General features: G+C 41.6%; 1 protein-coding gene across 1 annotated transcript in view; it reads right to left on the reverse strand.

The window, feature by feature from the left end:
- DAB2 (DAB2, clathrin adaptor protein) overlaps window positions 1–11,325 on the reverse strand; it is a 65,501-nt gene that overhangs the window by 4,584 nt on the left and 49,592 nt on the right. The window contains exons 9-11 of the mRNA XM_012807058.2: window positions 5,582–6,235; window positions 4,432–4,594; window positions 2–633 (exon numbers count right to left, since the gene is read on the reverse strand). Of these exons, the coding sequence (XP_012662512.1) occupies window positions 2–633; window positions 4,432–4,594; window positions 5,582–6,235 (1,449 nt within the window). The remainder of the gene's footprint in view (window position 1; window positions 634–4,431; window positions 4,595–5,581; window positions 6,236–11,325) is intronic.

The raw sequence follows: 11,325 nt of genomic DNA on the forward strand, positions 1-11,325 counted from the left end.
CATTGATTTTATTCAACAGTTGGTTAGCATCCAAGTCATCATGGTCTGCATTCTCCTGAGGAATGCCAACTTTGTTGTTGAAATAAGTGGAGAAGGCACTTGAAGTCCCAGAGGGAGTCTGGTCTCCCTTCCGCGCAGGCACAACAGGTGGCTGCCGCAGTTGGAAGTCCTTAAACATTTCTTTCACTTCCTTGACATCTTTATCCCCAAGTGGGTCCAAGGCAGTGAAGGCATCACTGGAGATGTCCTTGGGAGGGCCAGTTCTGGGAGGCGGCTGAGGAGGGGTGACCAGAAGAGAGGACAGCGTAGAAGGGGGCTGAGTGGACATAGCAGGAGATGGAAAAATATTGCTCTGAAAAGGATTCCCCAGAGGGCTTGTTGACGGCCAAGTATTGGGTGCCACAGATGCAGAAGGGCCCCAAATGGCAGGTGCAGGAGGGGAAGTTGCGGCTGCAAAGGATGAAGGCTGGTTCCAACCTGGAACAGTTGGGCTTGTACCAAAAATGATAGGCTGACCGAAACCTGAAGATTGAGCACCCATCATGGCTCCGGGGACCACAGCAGTGGACTGATTGAAGACCAGAGGTGTAGGGCTCCAAGGTCCTGCCTGAGGGAGTGTGGCTGGGCCACCACCTGAAGGAAGAAGGAGAAAGTGGGTCTCAGGAGATGAGCTTAGAAAGGAAAGGATTCCTGAGTTTCAGAAAGCACAACTCTCCAGGGGGCATTCAGTGAGCATTCAGTGGCTGCAAGCAGCCCCAAGGCTCATCTGGGAAGAACAAAAGCTCTGAAAGATTAAATCTCTCTAAAGGTTAAGTAGCTTCTACCACATAGCTGGCAGTATAGTTGTTTGCATTCGGAAGCCCACATTCTACCAGGCCTTTTTAACTTTCCTCATTAAAAAGGTAATGTAGGCCCCGTAAGGACCTACTCATGAAGAAAATGAGCCCTTATCTTACAGACTCCAGTTGTTTGATACACCTCACACAAGGAGAACAGAGCCTGTCACTAGCGGGACCTTCACTCGTTGAATAAATACATTTATGTATACAAACCACACAGATTATGAAGTAGTTAATTGAGATAATCTGTTGGGCTTTCTGAGTCATGGATTTGATCTTTTCATTTGGCAGCTGACTTGTGTCTGGAGTCTTATGAAAACCAGTGATCACACATGTGCATACAGCCTCAACATGCTGACATCCTGAAGAAACCAGTTCAAAGTTTCCTCGCTTTTTAATGCTGCCAAGGTTGACACAGCTATATAAAAGGAAGATAAAGTTTGGTCGATGCCAAGATAGTTTTAGACTTTTATATACAAAAATGGAGGAAAGGCTGTTATCCTGGGAGGGCTGTTTCAAATAAAGTGCTTCCTGCCATGTGTCACTCACTAAACCTTGCCAGAAGTTAGAACAGAGTGTTTAAAAGAGGAAGGGAGGGAGAGAGGACAAGGAAAACAAAAACCTCCCGAGATAAGCAACGGCCTGTGATGGGGCCTCTGACCTCAGTGGGTGAATGGCTCCATCTCTTGCATCCTTGCTGTGCTCACGGGGAATTAGTTACATCACTAGAATCCAGGTGCCTTCAATGACTGTCCCCCTCTTCTGGGGAAGCTCATTCCCTGCATCTTGTTCTAATCTATAGGACATTTTCCCCCTGCCTCTTGCCAACTGTAATAATGGTTCAGTTAAACTGTCACCACTAATAAAAACCCTAAATCCAACCTCATACCTATTCACAGATGATGTTCTACCTTTGAATCCTATTTGCTTTGAGCTGAAGTTTTCAAAGCCAACTAAGAAAGGCCTTCAAACTTAGGTTGTTTTTTGTTTCCAGAGTGAGAAATACTTTAAAAATGGTGTTTATGGGTGATGTAGCATGCTATAATATCTTAGAGGTCCTCAGGGTGGGAGACTGGTGTCACTTGATTCCACTGTATTATTAGGAACACTGGCCATCTGGCCACAAATGCCTTTGGTATCCTCAGAGAGAGTGGTGTGGTTTAGAAACCACTTGTTAAAGCGCTTACTTATCAACATGCTTATTTTGAAGGTGAGGAAACTGGGTACAAGAATGTTAACTAAAACTGGGAAGGTCACAGTCAATGACAATAGAGGCTGAACATCAGCCCCACTGGCTCTGAAGCCAGCATCCCATGCTCTCCTTCAGATTCTTGGCAGCAAGGCACAGCACTATTTTTTAATAATTAGTATGGTAATTCAAACTCTTACTTCATAGATACAGAAATTGGACCCCATTTACACTAAAGAATATATACCTTTCATAACAAATCAAGGGTAAAGTTCTCCTAGATTCTAAAAGTGGGTTTAATTTAAACAAAGTTATGGCTAGCATTCTAAAACAAGTTTATTTAAATTTTATTAACAGAAGCCAGATTGCACAACCCACTGGATAGGCAAAAACTAAAAAGAGAGAGAGAGAGAGGAGAATTTGATTATCTTTCACGCTGTACTATTTGCCTTCCCTTAGGAAAACGCATGGCTTTAGTTACAGATCATATTAGTGAGAATGATGTTTGTAAAAGAGAAAAATGTTTTATTTGCCAAAAATTAAAGACTTTCCTACTGTATACTTATGCCGGCCTTCATACCCACTAACCAGATTCTGTACATTTTGTTTCAAAACAGTTAGGGGCCAGTTGGAGAAAGCAGGGCAAAGACTAGGAGAAAAGGGAACACGGGTATAAAATATCAATTTCATTACCTTCTGAAGCTAGATTAAAACACAGGGCAGCACATCAAAGCTGAGGGCTCAGCTTTCTACAATACCCTCTCCCCACCCCCCGTTCTCCAGGGGAGGCAGTTCCCCAGCTGGGTCTAGCGGAAGCCAGACCTACAACCTTCCACGCCTTGGCTAAGGATCCCTGCGAGTGGACAGGGACTATACTGTAGAGCTCAGTTTGAGTTCCATGTCTAAACTTGGAAGAGTCATCAGTATTCTGCAGTTGTATAGCCCAAGGCCTCGACAGGGGCATCTAGCCAAAAAGCTTCACTTCGTCTGAATAAATTAACAGTTATAGGGTCCAGCTGTATTTTCAGGCTGACTTGTTAAATATTGGCTGTAAAAATTCTTCAGGGCATTGATGTTAGATACAAAGCTCTGTGATGTGATTTAGTTGCAGACACTGCATTGCAAGGTCTCTGCTTTCCTGTGAGGAAAGGCACCAAGCAGCTCCACTTGGAGGTGCAGGGGGAAAAAATGGAATACAGAAACCCCCAAGAGATGTAGGGTGTCTGGAGAGTCTCTTGATGGCATAAATCTGAGTGGAGACCTGGGACAATCTGGCTTGTCATGTCCAAGTGGATATCAGCCACTCAGTAGTTGGGTAACACCCCCTTCCCCTTTTGCCACCCTATTCTAGATATGCTTGAGCAGATTTCTTGTAAAAGAATCAAAATATTTTCCTTTGAAGGAAAATAGCACAGACAAAAAACATTAGAATCCTGATGACTGACTCTGCAGGAGGCAGAGAAAACCAAGATCCCTGGTCACATTTTACCAAAGGGGAGGAGTGTCCTTCTTCATCTATAATCCTCCACCTCCCATGCCAAAGTCTATTTGGAGTTTGCAGAGGTGCCAAGAAGCTGCAAGACAGAGTCCAAAGCAGGACAGCAAAGACTATTGCTAGGGTTTCTGAAAACTCTACCACAGTCTAAAAAGAACTAGTGGTTATGGATGAAGAGCCAGCACCTCCTCATTGTCCTGCCAGAGTAGTCAGTGGCTCGCTGGAGCTAAGGACACCTTCAGGGAGAAGGGCACCAAGGTCTCTGATGAGATTCCATCTCTTACCTTATCTCTGGGCTCTTTTCAACTTCAGCTTTTTAGTCCTTATGTTCTAACTATAGTGAGACATTCAAGCCAGCCAAAATACTGGCAAACGGCTGCTACCAGGGTGGATGCCCAGCCCACTCCTACCACATGGCTTGGAACAGAACTGGGCTTAGAACCTAGGACTTCAATTCTGTGACTTATACTTGCTTCACACTTAGTTATCAAAGATGGATATTAGTATGACAGGGGACAGCCCCTTTGAACCACTATACTAAATGACATGGAAGATCTGCTTGCTGCTATTTTTTCCAGCACTGATGACAGACAGAACCCTTTGCACCACTGAAGCAGGTATGAGCTTCAGAATCCCTTATAACTGTCTCCCAGGAAGTCATTACCAGTTGGTTCAGGTAGGTGCAATGCTGAAAATGGATTTCTTGTCCGAGGCAAATTCCAGTTGCAAGTCAAGAGGACCAAAGGCAGCTGGAGAGGTACAGGAGTGAGAGTGGGAGCAGGGCTCTGCAGTAGCTTAGATCTCATGCCTACGGAACCTTCCTGGATACGAAGCAGCTTCCCCTACACAGCATCATTTTATGAGGCAAAGCAGCAGAGCCACACCTAACTCTATCTCCAGATACCTACCTAGGCCTGCAAGGGGCCCCACGGGGGCAGGAGCACTGGTTTTGAAGAGATCCAGAGGGTTGGTCTGCATGGTTGCAGACTGTCCTGTGGGTGACATCTGGACTGGAGGTTCTGAGACGGGAGGAGTGAAGATGTCTGATGCAAGCAAGTCATTGGCTGGAGACTGACAAGACAGGCAAGGAGGGAAAAGCGTTAGTTACTCAGTGAAATGCAACTTTGTTCTGCCTCCTATGCTTCACCCAAATTGGAGAGCCACAAAAAAGACTTTTTTCTTCCTGATAAACAAGTACTACTACTACTACCAAAAAAAAAAGACATTCAAAAAAATCCTGCAATGGACACACCATTGGGTTGGGTCTTAGTGACTCTTACAACTAAGAACTTGCAAAGTGAATCCATTTTGCTCATTTACAAATTTGTATTGATGTGGTCTCCTTAGCAGCTAGAAGCTTGAAGCTGGGAAAGACAGGGTATCTATAAATAAGTATCCTGAATATTTTTGAGTGTTCCATTGGATTTAAACAGGCTACTTAGAAATGATACGATGCTAATCACTAGGCCAGAGGGCATATTCCTATGAGAGTTCCAAAAAGATACCTATCAAAGCTGCATTTTGAATTGCTTTTGAGTGAAGCTCACATTAATAGCAGTAGTAGTAAATAAATATGTAAGTTTCTTCTGTGACAATGGATTATGCAGTCAGCAGTTAAAAGAGGCGACAAGCTCTATGATTTTTCACCACCACCTTGACGTTAATGCAACAATCTGAGAGTGCCGGGCGTGTATTAGTGTGGGGAAGGTCCAAAGGGAATCACAAGAACTCTTGCCCTCCCGTCCCAGAACAAGACAATCAAACTTACCAGAGGTACAGAAGCATAGCAGCATTAAAAATGGAAAAACTTGTGTTTAGTTTAATCGTAAGTGACAAGACATGCAAACGGAAAGCAGGGTGTGACAGACACCACCGAGAAGCTTCAGGAGGGTGGCAATTAGAGGAAAGTACTTTGCAGGACCGATGAGCCTTATCCCACCTGCTAGTTCACAGCCACACGGGGAATTATGAGAGCAGCAGGAAAGAGAGCTTGCGTCACACCACCCTTTGGTACCGAGCATGCACTCTGCTAACGGATATGTGGAGAAGACAATTCACCTTAGCAGTCCTTCTGCCTCTTCCCGGTTTGGTAGTTTGTGGAGGTGGGATAATGGCTATGGAGTCATGTGGTGAGGACTGGACAGAGCTTTCCAAGTCCTGCTTTACGCCATTCGGTACAGACAGTCCTTTGGGAGGGCTTCCCACAAAAGGGTTCGGGGAGGATTTGACATGGAAGCCGTTCTGTTCTCTTTCAGATACCCCGTTTTGAGTTCTCACTGCTGGCTGGGTTTGCGTACTCGAAAAGGGCCACGGGCCTGCCTGCGCTTCCTGTTTGCCAGTCCGGTTAGAGATCTGGTCAAATTGCTGACCAAAATAATCAGCATCACCATTCTGGGGCCCATTACTCAAGGAAGCAGATAAGCTGCTCAAATTCTCTTTCTTCTGATCTGGAGATTTGAGAGAATCAAACGAAGAGGGTGTCGATTGGTCTGGCTGTGCGAAAGGATCGTCACGGAAAGGATCAGGATTAGGGGTGGGAAAGAAGTTGAGATTGGCAGAAAAGGTGTTTTCAGGCAAGAAAGATGCCTGAGGCTTTGGTCGAGGAAGAGAGCAGGAAGTGGTGCCATTTGTTAAGAACGGATTTTCTCTTAAAGAATTCTGATTGGTGACGATTTCAGAGTTTAGATCCACTAACAGGATATCTTTGCTTTCCTATCACATTTGGAAAGAAAAAAAAAAAAGCAAGTGTTAGTTCTTATGTTGTGACTTCAAATGAGAAAACTACAAAAGATGACCAGGATTTTCAAAAGTCCCATTCGAGTGTGGTCCAGACAAACCAACCAGTTGATGTTACCACCACCCACCAACTCCTCAAGTGCATGACTCTCTAGCTATGTACTAGTACTAGGTCTTCCCTGTCCCTGCCTCAGTCCATGCTCTTTTAAGTCTCCACTTTATTAAGTGAAATCTTACTGTTTATACCATATCTCCACTTGCCCTGGTTCACACATACAGACTGTCTGAGTTCATTATCAGCACTGTTTCAATTCATGCCTTTGAGTCTTAAAGGGAATTGATTGCAAATCACTCAAAATGATTATCAATGCATGTTCAGTTTGAAAGCAAGTGACCTCAGAAGCCTAGCCCAGCTTCTGACCTGATGTACATACAGTCCCCTCTGTGTATCCCCAGAGTCATCACCTGTCTAAGTGTGCAAATTCATTGGCTAATATGTTCATATCTTATAGCTCTAGATATGATGAGATTTCGGGTCAAATACATGTCCCTATATATAACCAGTCAAGTTCGTTCCTTTGGCAGGGGAGGGGAAAGATTTTGCTCTATATCACAGCCTGCAGGTATGCCTTGCTAAATATTTAGGCCTCTTATTGAAGGTTCTGGCTAAGGAGGAGCTCTTGCTCTTATCATCCCACTCTCTCTAGTGGATATACGTATCCTTTTTGTCTATGACCTACAAAAATGACACTCAAAATACTGATGTAATCTTATCTATCACACATTAAGCGCTCATTTGTGCATCTTCTTATAATGCCGCTTAGCACTGTCCTTTGTAATCTCATCCATTTAGTGATTAAAGTCAACCATTAACTAATACACAGTTAGTGTGTATTCCCCCCTTATCTGGGGGGAATACGTTCTAAGGCCCCCAGTGGATGCTTGTAACAAGATAGTAGCAAACCCTGCAAATCCTGTGTTTTTTCTTCTTCATTCATACCTATGACAAAGTTTAATTTATAAGTTAGGGACAGTAAGAGATTAGCAACAATAATAAAGTAGAAAATTATAACAATATACTATAATACAAGTTATGTGAATGTGTTCTTTTTTTCCCCTCCTCTCTCTCAAGATATGATGACTTATTGCACTGATTGCCATTAACCGCAGGTAACTGCAACCTTAGAGAGTAAACCCTACAAATAAAAGAGCACTGCTATATAAGGTAAAGTGTTTTAAAGAGTTAATTTGGGCTTGGTGCCTGTAGCTCAGCGGCTAGGGCGTCAGCCACATACACTAGAGCGGGTGGGTTCGAATCCAGCCTGGGCCTGCCAAACAACAATGATAACTACAACCAAAAAATAGCTGGGTATTGTGGCAGGTACCTGTAGTCCCAGCTACTTGGGAGGCTGAGGCAAGAGAATTGCTTAAGCTTAGAGGTTGCTGTGAGCTGTGATCCCTCGGCATTCTACCGAGGGCGACATAGTGAGACTCTGTCTAAAAAACAAAACAAAACAAAAAAAAGTGGCACCCGTAGCTCAGTGAGTAGGGTGCCAACCACATACACGGAGACTGGAGGGTTTGAGCCTCGCCTGGGCCTACTGAACAACAATGACAACTGCAACTAAAAAATAGCTGGGCTCTATGGCAGGTGTCTATAGTCCCAGCTACCTGAGAGGCTGAGGCAACAGAATAGCTTAAGTCCAAGAGTTTGAGATTGCTGTGAGTTGTGACTCCACAACACTGTACCAAAGGCAGACATATTGGAAAAAGAAAAGTTCGTTTGAAAAATATACCAAATGTATAGCTCTACTAATTCTATTTCTTCTCTATATCATTTCTCTGGTATGTTAATTTTTTTTGATCAATTGTTTGATAAAAAAATCCTTCTCAGCAAAAAAGCAGCAAATATGATGAATATGGCATGTCTTTATTCCAGTTGGTGACATGATTAATTATGACTCACTCTGAGATAGAGCTTTCATACTGACATCCCTTCCTTCTGACTATCTTTGTTCAATTAAACACTGAACTATGAAACTTTGAAACTAGTAAGTATAAAAGGGGGTCAGATAGGTCTCCTTGGATTTTAAAGAAAAGAACAAAATTTTAGAAGGTTTATGTCTTATGTCATGACTGTAGAAGAGATAACAAAATCAGACCTACATGGTATGCTATATTTTGGCTTCCTTTATTGTGAGGTATCAAAACACAATTTTTCTTAAAGCCAGATTTTCTCTTTATAACCAGAAGAATTTGTCACAAGAGCTTATAATTAAAAAAAAAAATTTAATCAAAGAAATGGATTGGAAGACCTTTTAATATAGGGAATTTTTAGATAATCAAAGGTAGGAGAAAATATATTATAAAATCTTGTGATTTCATCATTTATTCATTTATTATGAGCCACCTCGGGGTTAGAACAGTTGGTTTTCACAGCTGGTAGAGTTCTCCTTTTCAAATACTTCAGAAGAAGTTCTTAGGACACCAAACAGGAGCCACAAAGTTAGACTTCTGAATAGTCACCCTATAAGTAAAATGTATAAGGCTCTCTTCAGGTTGGGTTTCTTGTTAATCCAAGATTAAGAGTGTAGTTCGTAGCCTACCACTCAGAAAGCAAAAGACTCCTCATCTACCCTCTCGTTCAGAGAGTTATTAATTTCTGTTGGGCTGTCAACCCAACATCCAGACATCCATCTGGCCACCGTGTCAGCACCTGAGAGGCAGGCACTCGAGGAATGAAAGTGAGTTACAATCTCTGCTCTTAAAGAACTCTGGTAAGAGGTGGGAGGCAGAATGCAGGAAATCCAAAGGCATCTGCGTGAAACAATGTTCATAACACTGAGTTCCATGGCTTACTGCTTCTCTTAACATTACCCAGCCATTCTAACCAGCCAAATTGAAGACTTCCCTGCTCAAAGCCTTTAGTATCTTCTTGCTACTTCCTGTATTAAAATAAACTCTTTAGGCTGAGTTCCAAACAAATCATGATAGGACTCAATTTGTTTTAGCTGAACTACTATCTATTTTTCTACTCACCTCTAAGGTCCAATATAAATTCCTATTTTTACAAAGCCTTTTCCCATTGATCTTTCAATCCCCATTTTACCTGTGTTCATTCCATGGCATTTTATGGGGGTATATACACAAGTGTATATGGGGGTATATACACATGTATATATATACATGACACCTATATAAATCTGTACCCTGATCTCACCATTTGCATCAGATTTAATCCCCTTGATGGTAGATCATGCCTTGTGTTTTTCTTATAACTGTGTTTTCAGATTCCAATTTTCAAGTTTTAAAGTCCAAGAGCATTTTTATGCTTTTTCTTTTTTTGAGATGTGTTATGGAAACATAATGCTTAAGTGGTTTTTCCGAAAACATCGTGTTCTAAAGGATGCCACTTAATTTGCCATAAGAACATTATTTGAAATGCATAAAACTTTTCTGTATATTCGGGGGATGACAGCCATCCAGAACCACTAATAAAGCCTAGGTAATTCTCTCTTCACATCTTTCAGAGCAACTGTTATAAGAGTTAGATATTTTTAAACATGCTGGTTTTACTGGATAGGGATAAATCTATTTTGTCTCCTATGAATAAAAAGAGTCAATATGTAAGAGCATGTTGTCAAAGTGTCACCAGGACATAACATAATTAGCCCTGCTAGCTTTCTCTTACTTAACATGGATCATTTACTTTGAAAGTATTTATTACTTTAATTTATTATTAGTTTAATCAAAACTTGAATTTCTATAAATAAAAAAAATTCTTAGACTACATGAGATCCAATACAAATGAAACTCAAGAGTACCCATGCTGTTTTTCATTTCCTTTCCCAGAGCTTTCTAGACATCTATAAAAGCAGATTAAATGGTCAGTGCTTGCTTGCCTATCCCACCAGAATGGAATTCCACTTTGTATCTGAGTGCTTTACTCTTTTTCAACACACTTGTGTGCATATCAGTTATACTTGGGAAGTAGGCTGTTCAGATGTACCAGTTTGCTTTGGGGAGATGGCTGATGATGGAGAAGAGAGCAAAGCTGCTTGGGAATCAAAAGAATCTCAGAGCTAATATGATGAACCTTTCAGGATAATCTAATCCAGTATTCCAAAAAAGGTTATCCTCACAATGGTAACAAACATGAAGAATAAAAAGTTCGATAGCCAGGTGAGTTAGGACCTGTTTTAACAGGCTTCTCTGTTAGGAGCTGTTCAGGGCTTTTAAAATATTACTGCTTTGTGCTTTGTGATCCTCACAGGGCTGGGGTCAGAGAGGAGTGCACACAGCCCTGTACCACTCCATCTCACTCGGAAGTTTTACGCAGTAAGGATTCACAGGGCTGATACTCTCTGCAATACTCTGGGAAGAGAGAATCTTACCCAATTTTTGATCTGCTCTTTGAATTCCTGTGACTTTCTTGGTCATATAATTTTGCATGATAATTTCCTGACATAAGAAACTCCTATGTAGACATTTTCCCCATTGTTCTAGATTGATTCTCTTATCTAGTTACTGCTTCCTCATCTTTCATTTTCAAGTTGAGAAACTCATTTCCTCAGAAGTACCACTCAACCTCTAAACTCGATAAATATCCTGTAATTCATATCAGTAAATTAGTGTTGTGATAATTTTTTCTGTTGATCTCCCTGATAGACAGCAAATTCTGTGACCATAGATTCTTACTCACTGCAGTACCTTCAGCAGATACTGAAGAAATTATTAAGTAAATAACATTAGGAGTTGTAAGAAGTCATTCGAAATTATACTGATCATTTTCACCTGAGGCTTATTTTGGAAGGTCTGAAGATTTGAGTATAACCCTTGAATCTGGACCTCTTTCCTGGATAAATCAGGTTTCTGTAAGAATATTGCTCCATTTTCACAGAGTTGTTACCAATAAATTAGTATTGAAAAGACTTGATATACTATAACAACCTTTAAAGAATGAGCAATACTTTTTTTTTTTTTTTTTTTTTGGGACATGTCTCATTTTGTCACCCTTGGTAGAGTTATGTGGCATCATAACTCACAGCAACTTCAAACTATTGGGC

Source organism: Otolemur garnettii, unplaced genomic scaffold (assembly GCF_000181295.1).
Source record: "Otolemur garnettii isolate 467f Iridium unplaced genomic scaffold, OtoGar3 scaffold00063, whole genome shotgun sequence".
In the NCBI taxonomy this organism is placed as follows: domain Eukaryota; kingdom Metazoa; phylum Chordata; class Mammalia; order Primates; family Galagidae; genus Otolemur; species Otolemur garnettii.